Source organism: Oryzias latipes, chromosome 1, assembly GCF_002234675.1.
Source record: "Oryzias latipes chromosome 1, ASM223467v1".
Classification (NCBI taxonomy): domain Eukaryota; kingdom Metazoa; phylum Chordata; class Actinopteri; order Beloniformes; family Adrianichthyidae; genus Oryzias; species Oryzias latipes.
The window spans coordinates 10,072,700-10,095,586 of NC_019859.2; the positions used below are offsets into that span (position 1 = coordinate 10,072,700).

At 37.8% G+C, this 22,887-nt stretch overlaps 1 protein-coding gene across 3 annotated transcripts in view; it reads left to right on the forward strand.

Moving 5' to 3' along the window:
- LOC101159072 (phospholipid phosphatase-related protein type 5) overlaps window positions 1–22,887 on the forward strand; it is a 52,470-nt gene that overhangs the window by 24,115 nt on the left and 5,468 nt on the right. For all 3 annotated transcript variants that reach the window (XM_004065798.4, XM_011474118.3, XM_020701843.2), the window contains 3 exons: window positions 13,939–14,059; window positions 15,995–16,245; window positions 20,181–20,357. In XM_004065798.4, coding sequence (XP_004065846.2) covers window positions 13,939–14,059; window positions 15,995–16,245; window positions 20,181–20,357 — 549 coding nt within the window. The remainder of the gene's footprint in view (window positions 1–13,938; window positions 14,060–15,994; window positions 16,246–20,180; window positions 20,358–22,887) is intronic.

Here is a 22,887-nt window from a genome sequence, read left to right on the forward strand (position 1 = left end):
GCTTGCCGTAGTGTAGTTTGGAGAATGATTTGAATAGAAAAATACCTAGAAAGGCCATTTTAATCTTAATTTCCTTTCAATATATGTCCTCAATCATGGAAACATACTACAAGAATATGTTAAAGAACACCCAAAACACAATTTCCATTGACGTAGGTCTTTGATAAAAAATTAACTGGATTAGAGAACAGCTGGTTAGAGTTAAATTAGTTGAATACGTGATCAATCTCAGTCATTCGTCTTCTGAACCCGTTTTATGGCTTCTGGGTTCACGGAGTTGCTAGAGCCTATCCCGGCCACTCATGGGCGAAGGCAAAGGACATCCTGGACAGGTCGCCAGTCTGTCGCAGGGCTAAAAATCACACACTCACATTCAGTAACCAATTATTGTATGAAGCATGTTTTTGGACGGTAAGAGGAAGCCGGAGTCCCTGGAGAAAACACACGCATGCAAACTCCACATAGAAAGGTACTCCCATTAGTGTTCTGTTTCGGATCCCAAGCTGCAACTTGAACTGGGGGCCTTCTTGCAGTAAGGCAACCACTGCGCCACTGTGCAGTGAGCATGATCAATGTGAGTTATAGAAACCAGTGAGAACAAAGAAAATGTAAAAAAAAAAAAGTTTGGCTATTTAACCATTCAAGAAAATATTGACACTTCTGTAAAAGTCGGAATCAGTTCAAAGTTTTGATAAGTAAAACTCTTTAAACTAAGAGTTATATGAAGTCACAGTTAAACCTAAACTAAGTTTAATGTATAACAACTTACCAAATACCTTCATTTTTTAAAACGTTCTTTATTATTCCAAAAATAAAAATTTACTTGACACTGTCATGTGACAGAATGCAGGAAAAAACATTTCCGTTGTGATTCAAAGTATAAAACAACCATGTTACCTTTAAAAAATGTAAACTAATTTCTTCCTTTGGGACAGAACTTTTTTTTCTTTTCATGGCTAAGAAATACATTTTTACTGAAGCTGTTTTCTGAAATGCAGCTCCAAAAATCATTCCTAAAAAGAGACATTTGATGCTATTAAATGCTCAAAGAACAGCCTTGTGTGTTTATTCATAATTTTTGTTAGTCCTTTTGCACATAGTCTCTCCTCGCAAATGCTTCCTGACAATGGAAGGATTTTGATTAATTCATGGATGTCTGCATTGTTTCACAAAACTGAGGAGAAAGGAAATGCAAGTGTCAGTGAAATGGAAGCACTTGTGTGGCACTTACAAAAAAACGCTCCAGGCTTTAATGTATCAGTGCAGGTAAATGAGTGGGTGGATGATGGCTGCACATCTTCTCCTCCACCGCTGCTGAAAGCTGCATCTGTGTGTGAAGATGTGTTTGTTGATGTGTGTGCACTGCGGAGCGTGGATCTGAGCGCTAGTCAGAGTAGCTACAGGCACTCTCTATAACTCTCCACAACTGTATCTAATTCCATTAGCTCATCCACACAAACATGTAGAATGCAGTGTGTAGCCTCTGGCACAGTCTGTGAAAAATGCGTGCACCGGATGCTTTGCAGGTGACTTTTTCAACTCTCACCCCAATTATCATCCTCCAAGCTCAAAAAGAAGAGCAAAGTGCTGTTTGACCCATTTGCTAATCCTTTATCCAAGTGTGTTTGAGGGCAGGCAATGTAGACACTGTGCACACCACAGCCCCTCCTGTCTGGCAATGCAGTTTAGCTGCAACCAATCAGAGCATCAAATGGTAATTGTGGGTTCAAGGAACCTGTGACCCAGTGTGAGTCCTAACAGCTGATGGTAACTAACACTTTACAGATAAACATACATTTGTGGCCACAGGGGAAAGGATGTTAGGCTTAAAGTATTTAAAGTTACGGTTTATTTTTGACATCTTTAGTATTCTAAATGCTGCCATCCTTTTGGGCTTTGCTCTAACACAGCACCTTCCGTGAGTGAGAAGAAAAATCAAGGCACTTTTCAAGAGGACCAAGGAGTTCTGAATCCTCAGGATATGACAAAAAGAGAGAAAGATGGAGGAAAAAGAACCCGAAATGACAGAAAGACAGAAAGGTAAAAGCATTAGGAGAGTGAGACTGACAAAACCCTGCTTTTTTGTTGTTGTTTGGCATTATCTGTTGAAGCTCTGCATCCATGCATAATGCAGCTGTATGTAACAGAGTAGGGATGAGGGACATCTCCATCTCGTGCATTAGAGCAATCAATCATATTTTCAGAAATCACACCATGAGAAAGGAGGAGAAGGGTAGTGGTTAGAGCTCAGAACAGGCACTGGCCAAATAAAAGCCAGTACAGGTTAAAACAAATCCTGAATGCTAATAAGAGAGAGAAAAAGCAAGAAGACCTGGCTGTAGACATCAACATCCAGAACTGGAAGTCCTCGACTGGAAGTGGAAGTCCCCCGTATCGCTCGAAAAAATATTATTTTAAGTGGAGACCCTAGTTTACCCCCCCTCCCCCATTTTAAGCATCAACAAAATTTTACTACAATTCTGAACACTTTTGGGTTAGAGTTAGAATAAGGGTTAGGCTATAAATTCCGCGCCATCTTGTCTGTGGCCAGGTCCCTCTCAGACAAAAGTTATATCCAGGAAGGGATATTACAAAAACAAAAAAAGCGCAAAAAATGTTGAAAAACTGACAAAATTATAACAATCAGCTGTTGTGACTGCATGGTGTTGTGGTCCACTCTCACAACTGCAATGTGAAAGAAACTTTTACCTGTATAAAACCTATAGAGGTTTATTGTCCTGGTTAGACATGGAAAAAAAAAACATTTCTGCACAAAAATTGTTCTAATCTGAATCGAGCTGCACCTTTTTCTCTCTGTAATATCCTCATGAAGCTGGAGAAAACAGCTTTAGATTGAACCTCAGCACAGGTACAGACAGATACAGGTTTGTGGGTGGCAGGTGATCCCTGCAGCGGCAGCTCTTGTGCATAAAAGGCTGCCATCGTACTCCCTGACAGCTCATTGTTATGCTGATTTGAACAAATTATGTTTTTTAAGAAAATCCAGGCTTTTCCTGTTTTCATTTAACGCTTTTCTCTACTCTAAATTTACCTTCTTTTGTGATTGTAATCAGGGGCGTCATCTCTGACGAGCATTACAAAAGACAGAAATGCATCTTGCGTACATGCCAAAGAGTTTCTTTATACATCATAACGGGTTTAAACTCACTCATTTTATACGTCTTATTCTTCTGACATTTTCAGCTGATTGCAGTTATAATTTGTGTCTCGTCACAACTGCCTGAAGATTGTATGCACGGACAGCAAAAGAATAATGCACCCACCAGAAAATCTCTATATGCAAATTGATCAAAAGTTTGCACAGAGTTGAGCTTTGTAAAATGAATAATTACAGATACAGAGGACAAAAGGGAGCTGCAGAAAAGATTGTCAGGCAGAAACCTCATCATTTTTTTCTGGCAAATAATGGACTGTAAAGGGATGACATTTCTCCATAGATGTTCTGTTAGAGGGAAGCAGGACAGAGGAGGAAGCCAGATGGGGATTCTGCTCCTTAAATAGTTATAAACTCAATATTAAATCATTAACTTATCACATTTTCCTTTTTGAATTTTTAACCATATCATTTTGTTTGGGTTTGTGAAATGAGCCCTGTTAAATGGCTCCTAAATTGTGAGAAGATCCTTTCATCTTTCTAGTTCAAGTCTTTGTTTTCACAGACTTTCTTGTGTTGTTGTCTGACTTTCCCCATTAATCATTTTGCAAATCTTTATAACTGTTTGCGTAGGTTTGGACTCCTTTAGTTAAATCTTTATTTTTCTCACTTGCTGGATCAAATGAACTTAATTCACCTTTTTCTGTGATGTTTTTCAACTCTTCATACTTCTTTGTTTATTTATAATCCAAGTAAATTCCAGAAGAAACATATCTTATTGAGACATATCTTATTAAGTTATTTAAGGTCCATAGCTTACCTACATTTCATTTGAGGGTAGACAATGTGAATCTATGTATAACATTTCTTTGAATTAAATGCAAATTCAAAGAAAGTTTCTAAAGAAAATCAAGATGAAAATTGCATTTAATAATGTTTCTTTATTCAAATCATTGTGAATCAGGTGTAGATGAAAAAATATCATTCGAAAAAGAGCACTTTTGTGACGGAGAAACTACACCGGACGGGCCACAGGCTCCCTGCCCCGAGTTCACATAACTGAGGATGGGAGCGGGGTTGCTGTGCACCAACGGATCTGTCCATAACTCAGAGGGGAATTTGTCATGAACTACTGCCACTCTGCAGAAACTATGTCCTAGAAAATGACACAGGTCTTTGAATTTTGGCTAAAACAGCATAATCATGATGATGATCAGATGAGTAGCTTATGGTTGGGATCGTACTTGCTGTCCTCTATATAGAGGAAAGGGGCTGCACTCCAAAGAAAAGTTTACCTCTTTCAAGGATTATTATTAGTTTCTTTTGTTGTCCAACTCTCCATCCATCCATCCACCCACCCACCAGAGCCTGTCCCAGCTACTGTTGGTCAAACGCAGGGCCTCTGTCACAGGGCCTTTATGTTGTTATTTAAGCGAATCATTCATTCTGAATCACTTATTCTACCTAACGGTTTTGTCATTGAAAAGGGATTTTAGGATCTAAATCAAAAAGTCAAGTCATGCCAGGGTCCATCTGGCCCCAGAGTACGGCTCTACGAGCTGGCTGCTGGATCGCCTAGCAGAGGTGTCATGGCACTGGCTCCAGGTTCTGAGATTAGGATAGATCTATTGCAAAAGATAGAACCCATGACAGGTCTTGTGGGAAATAGGGGTAAAGACCACCCCTAGTGTATCTACATATGTGTTAGTCATGCCTGAGCACTGATGGTAGTTTGAGTGGAGCCAAGGACAAGGCGAGCAGTCAATCCCCCGTAGCCGTGTCGGCACTACCCAACTGGTGTGCCATGAACCGACCCTAAATTAAAAAAATCTGTCTGAAATAGAGATGTTTTCTCCCCAGCTGCCTCAGAACCAACCTGTCTGTTGGCTCATCCATCTCTCTATTTCTCCACTGTCTTCATTCAGAAAAGCACCAAAAGGTTGATAGAAAGGCATCCGGGCAGATCAGTGAGTTAATGGGCATAATGCTCATGAGACGGAGCGGTGACAAGAGAGGCAGGGATAATAGAGGATAATCACAGCTTTAGCCTGTCAATGCCAATAACACTGGGTTGAGGTCTGAGAGTTGGAGACAGCAGGGCATGTAGCCTCATGTTGATTTGCCTGACCATCTATCTGTTCCCACTGTGATAGGCTTTGAGACATGTTCTTACTTGTAGATGAGAACCTAAATCCTGCAAAGCTCTCGAGCTGTGGTAGAGAGGTCTCCTCCCGCACTGACTCTTCCTAAGAGGAAAAGGATGGAAAGCAATGACATTTAAAGAGGGGGAGATTCTGACAAATACCGCATAAGTAGGATAAGGATAGAGACATGGAAAGAAATTAAGACAACTATATTGAGGTCACAGCTCAACAAAACCTGACTGAAATAACAGAAACTGAACTGTGAGAAAAGGACTTCAGATAGAGATTTGAAGCAGTTGAGAAAAAAAATATTTCTGATAACCTAGTTTCTCTTTCACCACGAGCTGAGAAAAACTGCCCTAAAAAAATGGAATAAAGGCAGTGGGAGACAGAGGAAAGGAGAAGGATGGAGAGAGTGTGGGAGATGCTGAAGCAGTTATATCGTCATGGTTACCACCTCCAGCATGAGGATGCTGTCTGTAAGCGTGTGTGTGTTTAAAGTAGAGTGCTTAGCTTCCAGTGTCAACAGACGTCATGCAATTTACTGTACAGAGGGACTGTAATGGAAATTCCCATTTCCCAAGGACAAACTCTAACCTCCCTGGACTGACATAAACATGAGAAAACACGTACTAAAGAAAATGGCAGTTCACCCCCACAGCTTCACTTGAACAAAATTAGACCAAACAAAACTACAGAGTGGGCCTGAACACAAAACCACAAAATTACAAAACTACATCATGCAACACAAACTAAGACAAGTGGAGAAGAGGGCTAAGCTGCAGTGGAGACTGGTTGCAGCCAAGCTCCCTTTTCGCAGGCTGGCCTCCATCAGTTTGGGAGCCATGCCTTCATGCACCACACTTGCAAATAATCAGACATAGACATGCACACACACACAAAGATCCACAAAAACACAAAGTCCCACTCTGATACAAATCCAAAACACAAAATAAACAGAACAAAACAAAACCAAATATGGCCACAGCCGTAACAAGTGGGCTGAACTTTATGAAACTAAAATGTGAATGGATTTGCAATCAACTCTTGTTTACTTGTTTCTTTGTACACATATTTAATTAACACTTGATTATCTTGCAAGAAATGCAAGGAGTCTGTTCAGTACCCAGGTATTTATCTCTGAGTCACACTGGTTGAATATCTGGCTTAAAATGTCCTGGATCAGTATTAGGTCAGTGAATTGGATCGTTTAAAATCAACATTAACTTTAATTAATCAAGCAAACAAAAATGAAATCCTAAAATGAATCGCTACAACCCTAGCCTACCGCATCTTGGGAACGTTATGGTGGTCACAATGGTTGTCTTCTGATTTCACCTTTATGTGTGTGAGAATCTTTCGAGGTTGTCGCACTGAGATCTTGTAAAGCAAAGCTTCACGCTGCCTTCCCACACGTGAGATATGAAGTACAGCTCAAGGGTAAACTCTCAGCCTATGAGGAGAGCTGTCATAGCATCATGAAAGAGTCAACGGATTCCCTGAACGCCCTTTTACTGTACATGTACTCCTGTCAGAGATCAAAGGCTGGACTCACATGGCTGCACAAGTTGCTTTCTTGCTCCCTAACTCCTTCTCCAGTGCAGTGCATGCACACACATACTCACAAAGAGACACTTACACTATTATGTGTAACTTTAATATTGCTATGGTATTGTGGGACATCCATATTTGTTTGCTGTATTAGGTCGAAAGAGGGCACTGATGGGAACACAAGGAGCACAGCAAAAATATTAAGCTTAAAATGTTTTTATTAGTTTCATGTTTTTTATAACACAGTTTTAACTAGAACGTTTTTAAGCACCAACTGCAGAGAAAGTAGGACTGACTATTAAAGACATGGATGCCAGTAATGGTTAGATGATCCCTTTCCATGAAGCAGATGAGACATAGGTTTTTATCCTTTTTTGATAGTTGTTGTCATCTTAGCTGGATATACTGTCATTTAGATTTGTTTAAAATAACCAAGGAAGCTCAAATAATACCCATATATAATTCTGGGGACAAAAATTAGATTCAAAACTACAGACCTATATCAATACTGCCAACTCTATCTGAAGTGTTTGAGCGAGTTGTGTACTCAAGATTGACAGACTATTTAGTAATTAATATTGTGAAGTGATTTGTTGTTTGTGACACATTGGGGAAAAATAAACTAAACAAAACCCAAAAATAAAAATTTAAATAAAAGATTTTTGCTGACTAATGTAAACCAGAAGAGCATCTGTCAATCAAATGGCCCGTTCCCAGTTGTGCAAAAGATTTGAGTAAAGTATAAAATAATGTGGTTCATAAGAATCTATCTCTGCATTTGTAACTGACATCAATTTTGGCAAAAAAGGCAAAAAAATCTGCCTCTAGTAAATTTATTAGAAGACCCATTACAATGGGAAAACTGTGTTGTATGTGTTTTTGACATCCAAACAGTCGGGTGATGGGTAAAAGATGGGAAACAGAACCGGCCATAAGTCAGAGGTGAATTTTATGATGAATTACTGCCGCCCTGCAGAAACTATGTCCCAGGAAATGACACAGGTTTGTTAAATTTTGGCTAAAAACTGCATCATCATAGATAAAAACCCACCAGGAACGCTTTTACAAAAGATCCAAAGATGATTGGAGTGGGACTTTAAGTGTAAATTGGCAACTGGTGACTTCCTGAACTGCCACAGCTCTTTTTGTTAATGTAGTCTGGAATGGAATTGTTTTTACCGACCACGGTGACATAAAAAGTCTAGACTTGAGCTTTTCAACAAAAACGTATATATTTAAGATTTTTGCTCTTTTGATCAACACTTGTGTTTTGCTTTAATTGGTGGAAAAAGTCTGACTTTAGTAAGGTTTGTGTTATCTATCACAGGACCTCTCATACATCAACTCTATTTTCACTTTTAAAAGCTCAATCTCTGCATTTCATTCAAATCAGGGTTAAATTTAGCTTGTACTCCATAAATATTTTTGCTCCTGATACATATCACTTCCATAAAAGATATTTGATTCTCTGGTTTTTGTTTGAAGGTACATGTAAATCATTTTCCTTTCTTTTTTATTTTGCTCATTTTTGTTTGTGTGTGTGTGTGTGTGTCTTGTCTTGTAATCTAAAACAGCAGTAACTACATTTTAATTAATGTTAGGGTTGGATTGCCATTGCATTTATGAACAAATCTATGAACAAATATACAGCTGTCTGCCCTTTTTTTGCATTGAATTTATCTGGTTATGATACATTTTTTCCATTTCCTTAAGATTGCGTCTCTTTATTGAGATGGAGGAGTCAACATGTCGTCAAAGATAGTAAATAGTCTGTCCCTAAATGGCAGAACTTGTCAGGGTTGGTGGTCAATTGTAGTGAACAGCAAGGTTTTTAGCCTCACACACTTCAGTTGCAGTTCTGAAACGGTGCATGAGCCGTGTCATATAAGAACACAAATTATGCTTCAAATGTTTGGCAGAGATTTTTTCAGTCAGGTTACAAATAGATTCAGCAGCAGATCACTGAGTGGGATGATGATGATTAGAAAATGTGTCACTCCAGGAGCATTAAATCGTTTTATCTTCTTTTTTTTATTTTCTAAATATCCTTCTGCTCCCAGAAGAAGGGTATTTTCAGACTTGAGAGTGTAGCTGAGTCCAATAAATATATTTTTAAGGGTCTTTAAAAAAAAAAAAAATTTTTTTTAAACATTTTCTTAAATTCCTTTTAGGTTTACAATGTAAAAATAATATTATTTTTTAATTGTACATTTTTTAAACATATGAGACTGCAATGTGGTCATTGCAGTCCTTAAATTTATCAAAACACAAATGTTTTTATTTGTTACCTATCGCTGCTACTTATAACACATTTAAATCAGTAAGTCTCTGGCGTCCAAAACTCCACTATATGGATGCAATCCCCAGATATCTTTTTTTTTTTTTTTCATTTAGGGCATGTTTTATTTAACAGATTTTCAATCCATATTTTGGGTTTCATAATTCATAACGTCTTTATATGGATTTTAGACAGATTTAGTTTCCCTAAATCTGTAGAGTTTGAAGCAAAAATGCAGCATAATCTTCTAAAAGGAAAAGTTTGTGAGCATTAACATTGCATGAAATGAAATATCTTTTAAAAGAATTATTTATTTTCTCTAACTGAAACTGTCCTTGGGAAGCCGTACTTTAAATTTACCCCAGACACCTGAACAGAAATGCCTTCACCATAGATTTTAAGGGATGTTAGCAATATTCTACTGCAAACATCAAAAGACATATCGGTAATTTTATAGAGTAAAAGACTAATTCTATAAAATGGTCTACTGACTGTTTAATATTAGAGAAAAATAAGCCATTCAATAAAACAAAATAAATCCTGGACTTAACAGGAATTTTAAGAAATGTGAACAACATTTTTTGGTTAAAAAATGCTGCTTAAGAAAAATCTCTTTGAATACGTTTTTAAAGCATGAGATTGGAGAAAATCAGTAACTGTTATAAAATTAATGTGGGGACCTAAATGATGACAAAAACCCAAGAATAGTAAAATAATTCATTATATTGGCTGAAACTTGACAGGAAAAACCTTAAATATGATAAAACAAAAAGTTGTGTAAGATGAACAGGAAGGAGAATAAAAAGAAGGAAAGAAAAAAGATGATCTGAACCAGGAGACAATTAAAACCCTGCTCTTAATTTAATGAACTGATACAGAAACAGCTGCGATCATTACAAGCCCACAGCTGCTGTAAGTGTGACTGAAATGAGCAAACAGAATCTAACCAACTAAAAAAAAAAAAAATACAAGCAACCAAAAGACCAAAGAAATAAAAGCATAACCAGGGAAAAAAAAAAAAAGGAAGCAAGTTTTCAATAAGCATAAAATGTAATTTTACATGGCAACATTTAAGCTTACACAAACCTTCAGTGAAATTATTTAAACAATGTATAAGGATCTAAATTGGGCATTTGCCCACTACAAATCCACCATATCTGTGTTTCTGCTGGAGCTGATTTACTTATATTAAAAAAATGCAAGAAAGCCAAGAAAAACATGAAATTTTTTATCATTTCGTTACACCATCATCCTTTTTTTTTTTTTTTACTTTTTGCTATCAAATACAAACATGAGGACATTGGTGTAGGATCCAAATTTAAAAAAAATCTAAATATGCTTTAAGCTTATTCTAATAGGTAATAAGTTATGTGAAATCTAAATATTAATGATAAAAATTAAAACATAGCTAAAAGAAACAAAAACTACAAACCATTATTGACCAAAATTGCTAGCATTTTCTTCGAAGCCAAATAGCAACAACAGAGGGATGAAGGAGCCACATTTGAGTCCAGAGCCTCAGGTTACAAACTCCTGATTTATAAACTAGTTTCTCTGCACTTTCCAATAAGGGATCAGGGAATTAAATGATCATTACATATCAAAATGACAACATTAAGAAAAGATCACAACGAGGCACATTATTTTTTTTTTTTTAGATTAGCATTGTTTAATACCAGTAATGTAACCCAAAGAGAGCTGAACAAAAGCAAAACATCAACATGACAATTAACTATGAGAGTTTGAAAATAACTGGCACCTAACTTTTGAAATTAAAGCCTCAAAAATAGAAAGAATATTCGTTACCCCCAAGCAAATATGTAATTGTGAAGTTGGGGTTTGTGTGTATGCATGTGATCATGTTTCACACTATCCGATGACAGATTACATCTGTTGCCTCAGCCGTCATGCTGATCACACATCCCGCTCCCCTGCAGGGATGTTTTCCTCTTTCAAACTCTAGCATTTGGGGAAACTTTCTCAAATTGCGGTTCACAATGGACTGACCAATTTAAAATGGCTCCATGGTAGAGTTGTTGGGTTGACGTATAGTCTAATTGGGAAGAGAAGTTAGAAATTTAGATAATTACCTTGCGCGAAACGGGAACAAAGAAGCTGCTATCATGCATCAAGAGTTCAGTTTATGCAGAGTCGGTACACTTCTGTTAGGTGCAAGAAACTGCAAAGATTCCTTCATTTTAAGTCACTTTGTTGGTGACAGGTGACTGAATTGAGGAAAATTATAGGATTTGTTTAATCTTTATCATTTTTTTTTAGCTTTTTTTTTGTTTCATCACAGTTTTTTTCAAATTTTAAGAAAATTCTAATTATTGTCAAATGTGCAATATATTTGAACATACAACAGATTAAATTTCTTTCAGACTCCGGTGCAAACATGCAAAAAAAATAAAATAAAAAAACACAGCATAAAAATACTAATAAATAGTAAAAATAGCAAAAAGAAATTCACTAATGACAACAAAAAGCTGAATGAAAAAGTGGTTGTTAAACCATTCCTAGTGCAAATAGTGCAATTGGTAGGCAGAAGTCAGATGCTCAGATTCTGTGGCTGGGTCAGCAGAGATATAGCAATTGTCTTTGCCTATTTCAAATCAATCAACCTCTTTTACTTTATTTCCCAGGTATTGCTTATTGCTTCCCTTTTTGAAGTTTTGAATGCACGTGCTTACACGTCTACAAGTTTTTGTGCCTTTTTTTCTTTTTTTTAGGAGAAATAGAAAAGAAAACTGACTTTTAACTGCCTTTATATTCTCTCCATAAAATTAGTTGTGGAACAGAAACCTTAATCTTCATCTTTAGGTTTGTTTTCTGACTTAAACTTACTGTGACCCTTGTTTTGTAAAATAAAAAAAAAAACCTCGGCAAGACATGAATCACAGTAAAATGACTGCATAATTTAGAGCTTTGCAGTGCCAAAGGAATGTTTGAGCTTGTCGTGATTATATGCCGGGTCTTTTCTGAACAGAGTGGGTTATGTTGGTCTGCCACTCACTGTGGGTTCACATTTCCAAAAGGTTCCAATCAAGGACTGCATGCAGCAAACCTCAAAGCTCATTCTAATCATTCCCAAAGACATATTTCCAGCCTTCATTTGGATAAAGTCTGGAGTTATTTTCACCAAAGACTCCAGCTAAAGACATTCTAATGCCATATCCAAAACTTTGGAAATAACTTTTTGTTTAATGGTTTCAACATTCTATTAAAACCCCAGCTTCAAGGATGACAGTTTACATATTTGCACTAAATTCACTGAAATGACAAATAAGGAAAAATGAGAGTAAAACTGAAGGGGTTCTGAGATAAGAGTTTCTGCCTGAGCCTTATCGGTCTTTCCACTGAGCCGATGAAAATTTCCCCCGTTATCCTTCATCTAATTCTCAGAAACGTTTGCTGAGCGTTAGCAGCTTTAATGTGTTAAATTTCCCTCTGCACACATTCTTATCTTGAACTTGTTACAAAATAACATAGAACTTATTTTTGGCACGCTTATGCAGTTCTCCAGGTCCTGCTCGTGGAACAGAATCAGTATTAGTCCCCCACCAATGGAAGCATGAAAAGACCCAATCTGGTCAAAATTGTGTTTTTTGGTGTATTTAACATGTTCTTGTGGCATTTTTCTGATGATAGAGGATATGTATAAAGAAAATTAAGTATTTGAGTGGGTATTTTTTTATTCAAATCATTGTAAATCAAGAGCAGATGAATAATGCTGTTTGAAAAATACTTTATTTTTGATGTAGAAAGCACTCTCAGTTGGCCACAAACGCCCCACTCCTAGCTTTCAGCAACAGGGAGGGGAAGGGGAGGCGGGGCTAAAATCACCAGGAATGCTACTAAAATGAATTAGTGAATTAAGAGAAAAATATGCTCCTCCTTTGAAGAGTTTTGCCCACAGCAATCTGCAACAACAGCGCTCCTTTTTAAAAATCACAAACCATTGTTATTCTGGAAGAAAGCGCTTCTCTGGTAATGAAATCCACCTCTCAGTGTCACACCCAGACCTCAGCGTTGCAGCACTGAAGTCATGCCATCCTCACCAAAGACATCATTTGCTCTGACACACATGCCCACAGCTCTCTATGAACCTTCAATCGAGGCTTCTTAGTTTGTAGCATCAGCGCCCATCAGTGCCAGAGAAGCCTTCATCTGTCAGTCTGAGGGCTAGGAGCTTTGGTGCATTAGCATCGTCCTACGCTGCTTGATCTGTGCCATGCATATTGTATGTGCATGTAACCTACATCTTTGCATGCTACTGTTAGCAGTGCTCCGTTAGATCAGACAAATTTCTAATAGTGTCTGGGAATGTGTAGAACGACGTTTAATCAATTAATTCCCCCGTCAGAGGAGATCAGGGCCGACTGGACTTTAAACCTCTTAAAGTGGCTTTGAAAAGGCTGCCAGGCACATTGGCTGGGAGCTCCTTAAATTAAAAATGTATTAAGGCTGTAGTAGTAAAAATATGTGGGCTTTCGAGAGTGATGAAGCTGAGCTGCAACTATACACATTCTTGGGATATAGGTAAAATGTTGAGCTGCAAACTTTGAGCTCAACTGTCAACCTGAAGAACAGTCTGACAAAAATTTCAAAAAGAGATGAAGATTGTGAGAGACATGGAAACAAATCCCCACTGATTACTGAAGGTGCTTGTGTTTGCATTTCGTAAAAGCCAAATTATGGGGGGAATTTTAATCAGTGCACGCACGAGGGAGGAACGCTCATGAATAATTTTGCTGTGTACCATTTTTAACTGGCAAAATATTCAGTGAAGCCTCTGACTTTTGCTTGCAATTTTGTCTCTGTTTTAAAAATGGTTGCCCTTTGTGTCCTAGATTCTCATAGGGGAAGTGACCAGTTTCTTTGTGAAGACGGAGGGAGCGCAGGAGAAGACCATCGTGACCGCAGACTGCTGTTACTTCAATCCTCTCCTTCGAAGGATTGTACGTTTTCTAGGTCAGTGAAATCCTTCAAATGGAAGCTTCCTCTGCTTTCAGTAACCCTCTGTTCAGAACAAAAGCAGCATTTCTCAGTCATGGAGGTTGGAGTTTACAGTAGGCTACAAGGTATGGTTGCATCAAACCTTACCAAGGCTTGACTATTACCTCCTTGGTTGCCTACTTTCAACAATCAGTGATCGGGTGTGAGTGCCTCTTTCTTCCCAGCCTGGCATTTTTATGAACTTTTTACTGGTTTACATTCAGGACTAAAAAGAAAACGTGTTTTTCCTTATTTTATCAATGTTTAGAATCTAATCTGAGCTCCTGAGAAGCGCCCTCACACTCCATGACATGCTAAAAGGGTTCGACCACCAACGTTTTTCACATCTGACCAGCACTGTCTAAGTGGCAATGCCTTCCGGTCTGAGATATGTTTATCCTGCACTCACGGCAAAAGCGATTCACACGTCAGGGGCGACAAGTTTTAATGTTAAGTCACTGTACAGACGCAATCAGAGGTCCTACAGCGCAATGTAAGCGTCCGGTGCCAGCGTGTTTCTGGCGTCGTGAAAAATTCTGATGCACGAGTTCAAAAATTTGAACTTTGGTGAACAATTCATGTTAACCAATCAGGAATTCAGCTTTAGACCATGACGTTTTGATGATGCAATTGGTGGGTATAGTCCAAAACTGACAAGGAGGAGAATGTGCTCATTTTCCTTCTAAACATTTTTATGATGTTTTTCTTTTTGTATCAAGACAATAATAAAAAAAAGTCTTCAGACTAGGTCACTAAAAGATGGAAGTGTTCGCTGAAAGCGGTTGTCATTCAGACACAGCCCCTGCACTAGATGCTGAAGCTCACTGTACTGGGAGTCACTGAATGATCTCATAAACCCAGACATGGGGATGTGATTATGATATTTTTGTAGAGCACTTCAAAATAAGAAATGATGAGATTCGCATTTAATGCATCCAAGTTTTTAAGTCCCTTTAAGGCTCCACGTTCAAAACATGCAGTCACTGAACGCGCGTTAAAAGTTAAACCAGTTGAACTTTGACCGATCTTGGACTTGCATCCTTTTTATATCCACAGAATTGTAAACAGTTTGAAAATTGATCATGGAGGAGAAATGAATAATTGTGGTTTGTGCGCGGCCGAAACTCTATGACACCAAGTCATATTTCGGAATAGAGCTGTGAAAGAACAAGCAGGGAGCAAGATTTGTAATTGTATGCACTGCTTCAATATTTAGCACCAAGATACATGCATGAGTATCTCGTAGCGAAAGTCCAGTTCGAGAACCTGCGTTAAGCGCGTTCTTGAACGCGCGACTCATGCCCCGTGTGATTGTAGCAGAATAGATTCCATACTTTGGCACCACAAAGGTTGTCCATGTTCTGTCATTGAGAGATGTGAGCATTTGGGTTGACTCTGGTGTGGTTAGCATTATTTATGACATCTGATTGTGCTATAAGCACAGAGTTCCTATACAACCCATGATATGTCCTATGTGACATCCACGTCTAAAGTGAGCTCAAGATGACTTGTCAACAGCCACACTTAAGCAAAATCTGCAAACTGCACTGTGCCCTACAAAACGTACCATAAAAATATTTGCATTGCTTACACAACAGTCCTATATTAGTGTTAAAAAGCAAACCCTTCTGTTTTCTTTCATTGGTGGATGGTGGACCTACGAGTGTACCAGCACCGAAAATATTGTTGTGTGGAATAAAGGCAACCATGCTTGGTGTTCGAATGTCATAAAAAAAACATTTACTGTCTGGCTCTGTTGAAACACTTCGATCCTATTCAAATATCTTTGCTCAGCAGAGTGAACGTGATATTCTGAATGAATAGTTTCGTTCAAAAAATGTATCTTTCTGACTCTTCAACAAATGACAGATTCACTTATCTTTATCCCTGTTTTTTTTTAATATTATTCAGGTGTCTACTCCTTTGGTCTCTTCACTACCACCATCTTCGCCAATGCTGGCCAGGTGGTGACAGGAAACCAGACGCCTCACTTCCTTTCCGCCTGCAAACCCAATTACACAGCCCTGGGCTGTCAGTCTCCTCTGCAGTACATCACAGAACACCGTGCCTGTACAGGAAACCCCTTTCTGGTGTTGTCCGCCCGCAAATCCTTCCCCTCTAAAGACGCTGCACTCAGCTTCTATTCAGCCATCTACACAGTGGTAAGAATCCTTTTGGGACTGTCTCGGTGAAGTGTTGCTCTGATCGGACACAAAGACAGTGTTCGTGTAGATAACTACTCGCATAGTCCAGCCAAGGCAAGGCAAGTTCATTTGTATAACAGTGTGGATGCAAACTTTTGAATACAAACTTTTCAAATGCAGCTGAGAATATATGGGTCTTTTACCTGGGTTTTCAATAAACTGAGTGTTTCAGTTGATCTAAGGTTTTCTGGAAAGTCTGTTCCAGATCTGTGGAGCATAGAAGCTGAATGATGCTTCTCCAAGCTTGGTTTTGACTCTAAGAACAGACAAAAGACCAGAACCAGATGACCAGCGAGGTCTGGCTGGTACATACTGGGTCAGGAAGTCAATCGTGTATTTTGGTCCCAAAACTTACAGAGCTTTATCAACTAGCAACAGAACTTTAAAGTCCATCTACTAGCACACTGTAAAGACCTCAGAACTGGACTGATGGTCTACTGTTTTGGTTCTTCTGAAAACTGTAGTAGCATGCAACAGCGTTTTTCCCTCCGATATGTAATTTTAACAATTAATTTGTAAAATTGCTTTTATATTTAAACAATTTTCTTGGTTTTTGGAGAAAAGTTGAACATTATTGACAGTTGACAGTCATAAGGGGAATGATTCTGCATCCAAACCCACATTCTCATTTCATTTGCTGCATCTTTATTTTAGACTTTTACAGCACTCTTAGAACTTTCTGCTTTTTCACATGCAAACCTAACAATGTAGAAACTTGAACTTCAGGACTCCGGAGCATTGTCCGTCCTTTTCTTTTTGTCCTGTTTGACATTTATGTATTTCATTCTAATTTCCAGCCTAATTCTAAAGTTTTAGACTATAAATCATGATCATACATGTCAGCAGACAGTGGTGAAGGTGCCAAAAACAAAGGAGAAACAACAATACATAAACTCAAAGCACAAGTAAAACAAAAAAACATGACATAACAGATGCCCAAACAAGACTGAAGGGATAACCAGGGACTTAATACATTGAGTATTTCACTGACGTGAAAACAGTTGTGGATGATTGGCCATGTGAACCTGGTGGTACTGACAGGGGAAGACATAGAACATGACAAAAACCAATGAAAAATACCTGAAATCAAACAAAAGGCTACTATGCTCACAATAAAAATGTTTCTTCTTAAACATTTTTGTCAATTGTTTTATTATTATTACTACTATTATTATTAGCCCTTTTTCTTTCATTCAGTTTTTTGTGTAAGTGAAGAATGTCGTGTGAAACCATGAATCCATCAAATGTCCAAAAGAATCTGGAAAAAACACTGAAAAAGACTGGAAAAACAATGAATATTTATATTATATATAAAATAATAATGTATTGTAAAATTATAAAGTCCACATTCCTGAGTAAATAACTGAATGAGAAACTTCCTTTCCTTTTAGCAGGTTAAAAACTTCAATATCTGCCTCTTAAATGCTTTTTTATTATTATCATTAATATGGAGCCTATTTTCCTGCTACATGTTCCGCCATATTAGATAAATAGAAGCACAGCAGTACAATCTGTAGTGCTGGAAGCACCACATGCTTCCAGAACAAACTGCAAGGTTTTTTTCTGACTATTGATAACATTTTAGATTAAATCAAGACCAAAAAAAGCAAATTTGCTGTAGTTTTTTATGTTTTGAGCCCACATTCCTCATCTTGGTTAAACATTGTAGGAGAACTAAAAAGTTAAAGCCCAGTTTATCAGAACAATGAGAAAGTAAAGAGTTTTAAGGTTTATCCTCGAAACTTCAAAAATGGAGATTTTTTTTCTTGCACAGAAGGTGGAGGAAGCTTTACTGAAAAAAAAAAAAGCTTCCCATGTTTCAGGCTACAGAAAAAGGTATCTATTGTTATGTTCTGGATTTAGGCTATTTCAAGAGGCGGGAAGAAGACATTCTGAGGCTGAGAAAGTAAGAAGGGAGAAGTATGAACACAGAGCGTTGTAAACATGAAAACAACAGACCTTGTGATGGTTTTTTTGAGAAACACAATAAGTGCAGCGAATGAGAAAAGTCTGACCGTGACACAATCATCCTCTGGCTTGTCAACGGAATGAGACAGATCGGAGTAGAGAGAGCACAGGAAGGGACACTTCACATCATGTTCCCACCTCTCAGTCTCAAGTTCATGATGACAGAAAGAAAATTCTGATGAACAGTGTCGACCGGACAGAAGCTGCAGATGAGCTTTCTGCTTTATTTTCTCTTTGGAGGACTCCTTCTGCTTGGATGAAATAAAATTCTCTTTTATATATATTTCTCTCACCTTTGGTTCACCCGAAGCAACGTGTGACCTTGTCATCTATAAGGAATGTTAATCATCAGAAGCATTTAAACACGAAAACATTGGTGTTAAAAGTAAACTGCCCAGCAAGAAGGAAATAGTGGACATTTTCTTCTTTACACTTTTTTGACCCAATTGTGTTCAAGAAATTATTAAGAAAGATAAAGTATGTTTGACCTAACACAAAATATTACTGCATAACGCAGCATTTAGCAGACATTTTTAAAGTGATTGTATAGTTGTTTTTTTTTACTTTCTTGATTTATTTTGTACATGCAGTAAAAACAAAGCAAACAGACAAAAAATCCATAGATTTATCAAACCTATTTAAAATATAAATTCCTAAATTGATTGCAAAATAAATAAGAGAGCATTGTGCTATTTTCTTGAAATTAAAATTACCTCTAATCATGAAAAGACATTAAATCCATTAAAATAAAATGATTACCAAATACAGTTTGACTACTTAATAGAGTTTGAGTAACTGCTTAAAAGGGAGTAGGAAGAAGCAAACTCATATAATTTTTACAGATAGAAATTAACAATTCCAGTAATCCTAAAACCACTTCACTTCTTCGCTTTTCGCTATTCAGTCCACTATACGGCATCTGCCATTTCTGTTGGGATCTCCAAATCTACAATTTTTAAAATCCAGTGCCTTTTTTGATGCTCACTATATTAAAAAATATAGACCATAATGCATTGTGTTTAAAGGATTTTTCATTAAAACAATTTTAAGTAGATTTTTTATAAATTGTCATAGTTTTTATCATCAGAAAACATTGGATTCAAAACTAGTCTTAAAAATATTCACATTTATTATGTTTTGGTTCAGAAAAGCAGTGATGTCATATTTGACATGAAAAATTAGACAGTTTTTGAATAAAATTTTTGTGCTCCATCCCCCATTTTGATCAGTTTTGCCAGTGAAAGTACTAGTCCTGGTAGTATCTGCTGAACTGAATTATTACTCCATTTTCTTTTGTTTAATTGTTCCAACTAATTGAAATTTCTCGCAGAATTTTACATTTTCCTACATACAAATCTGCTGAGAAACTCGCAATATTCATCATCACTGAGTCATGAGACTAACTATCTGGGAGAATTTCAGTGTTGGTGTCACACTAGAAGCACGCGTGCATGTGTAAGTGAAATCATTTTAGGTTAAAACGCACACATCAACACATGTCTACAGATACACACAAGCACATGATTGTCATGCAGCTGAAGCCTTTTTTATTGTGTTGAATCAGAGCACCTTGTTCCTGTAATTTTTGAAAACATTAAGACAATTATGGTCTTTTCATCCATTTTTCTGAATGTGCTTCAATCTGTTCAGGGTCACTGGGGAAGTGGGCTGGAACCCATCCCAGCTGTCATTACGTGCTTTCTTCTTTGTTCAATCCCCCCTCAGCCGCTGTGATTCTGCAGCAGAGGGCGGCCTCTGGTGGTTTGATGAGGCTACTTAAACCATTAAACCAATCAAACTGTGGCATGGTTTGCATTATCTCAGCTGGATAATTGGACACACTCCTGGCTCATCATCATAATAGGATTTTGTTTTCCTTTTGTTTTAAACTGGGCTCATTTTGTGGGTTTTTTTTTGTCTTCCAGATGTACGTGACTCTGGTGTTTCAGACCAAAGGGACCCGTCTGATGAAGCCCACCTTGTGCCTGGTGCTTCTGTCTCTGGCAGTGCTTGTGGGGGTGGTTAGGGTGACCGAGCACAGAAACCACTGGAATGACATCCTGGCTGGATTTGTGACGGGTGGGGCCATCGCTGCATTTCTGGTGAGAGTAAGGGCAGGTGGGAGAGGACTGAAACAGGACGGGCAAATGTGTGTAAAAAAAAGTTCGCCTCACACTGGTGTCTTCAGCTAAAACAGCAGGGGGAGGGGGTTCCAGTCCGCAAAGACTTGTGCCTTTGAGCAATATGATGAAAGCAGAAAGGATTCACTAATGAGGGACTCATCTGTTTGCAGATTTTACTTCAAAAAATTGAACTTTATTGATCTAACAGAAAATAAAATGCAAGCCACAACTCACCAAATAACAAAACAAACAAATCAGTAAATAAGTAAATAAACAGAACATTTTGATGACTTTGTTACACAAAGGAATTTTGCAGTCTGATAGCAGTGGTAATATAGAGTTTTTTTCTTAATGTGGCTGCAGGGACAGAACAAAAATATGAAGAAAACTAATAAGCCAGCTCAGTGGCCTTGTGGTTAGGGTGTCCACCCTGTAAGGTCGTGGGTTCAAACCCAGGCCGAGCCATACCCAGACCCAATGCCTCCCTGCTTGACACACAGCATTGGGGGGGTTAATCCACCAAATGGTTCCCGAGTGCGGCTGTGTCTGCCGCTCACCGCTCCCCCAGGGGATGAGTCAAATGTGGAGAACAAAGATTTCGCACACCTAGGTGTGTGACAGATAGTGGGACTTATTAAAAGAGATGTCTGTTAGGATTATCAGAAGAAAATGTTCTCACAAATATTTTTGACAATGTTTTTTTCCACTTCCTAAAATCTTCTGACTAGTCTGTTTTTTATTGCTATCACATGTTCTTATAAAATCTTTCAAATAAAAGGGCTTACTGTACATACTGATTCAAGTTTGCAGCCAATAGAAAGCGTATCCCATCATTCATATCTCACTCAGTTTAACCCTTAGTAGTCCGGGGCTTTTTCGACTGTTTTTTTACTACCGTACAGTTTGCTCTAGTAATTTATCTTTAAAACTGTTATTGTGGCAATGGTTGATATCCATCTTTTTAGTACAACCCCAACCTTTTTTTTTCTTTTTTTTTTACAAATATTTTATTTAACAGGTCACAATGTGATGTGACAAGAGTGGCCTGGTTTACATAGGAAGCAGTTGACTTTGTTAGTTCAGGAACAGGTTTTTATTCTCTGTTACACCTTGGCTGCACAGCTCACTCATGCTCCCTCCTTTTTACACTGAGTTCCTTATGTTTTATGGGCTCTAGTTAATTGGCTGGCCACGCCCAGGAAGGAAGCCAATTTTAAACAACAATAAAGAAAATATACAACAAAAGATAGAAATGTCTTGTAAATCATACAGTTAAAGTCCTACAAATTAGAGAACAAACATATATAAACAAACAACTCAAATCATTACAACAAAGGCAACAAACTAAAAGAAAATTGTCAAAACGTTGTCACAACTGTCACTAAAATATGATTTATTCTAACGGGTATCACAATTATGTGCCATAACTCTTTTTATGCTTGTTTTAAACCAAAAATGTCAAAGCTGGAATCCTTTTTGAAACTTTCACTTTAAATTACAATGAATTCTGCACTGATGTAGGGGGTAAACAACCAACTACAGCACAGATTAGCAAGCACAACAAATGTTTTTATGCTTCACTGTTGAGTCTTTAATCACTTACCCTGTCGCTTCTGTGCATTTTTCCCCTGAAAGATAAAAAAACAACAACTGCTAGATCATTTGTGATGTTACTAAGAAATGCACAAAAAAAAAAAAAAAACATTTTAATGAGACTTACGGCTGCTGGCTGGGTTTAAAAAAGAAACATTTCTGTAAGTTAACGATCGGGCATTTCTAACGTTTTTTGGCATGCTTTAGCAAAACACTACACTCCCAGAATTCTACTTTATGTTGTAGTTAAAGTCCAAAAAAGAATTAGAAACAATTTTAGGCCTTAAAGAGGTGCAAAGTCTAAGTAAAGATCAAATAAATCATGAAAGAGCACAGCAGATCCTACAGCTAAGTTAATGCTTCCAAATTGAGCAATTTACTTTCTGACTCTGCAGGCATCATGCAGCAAAGTACAGGGGGGATGTTAGCCGTGGGATGGGTGGGGGGCTCAATCCAGAGATGATAAATAGTTGCAGCGATGTGTTTGCTAATCTCAGCTGTTTCCTCTGGACGATTGCAAAAGCAGCAGGTGAAAAATGAGCCATTGCCGTGATTCGACACTTTACCCACTCAAAGTCATTCATTCACATTTGGATTATCTTGGCATGTATGCAGCTTTTAACCCCCCACCCTACCCACACACAAAGGTAAATCCATTTCTCACACACAGTATAAATCCATGTCGCAGAGACTGCTAGATTGTCCCTCAGTGTGAGGAGCCTAATTCAATTATTTAACCAAATTTGAAGTACATTTGTGATCTGGGATGCTGCAGCTCTTTACAAAAGCTTCTCTAGGAGAATGAACTTTGAGGATTAGCTGTGAAGAGTTGTTGGATCTGCAGCTAGACGGTAAAGCTGACTCATCCATGGTGTTAATATATAATACACTGTCTGATAGATTGGTTTTTCTCCAC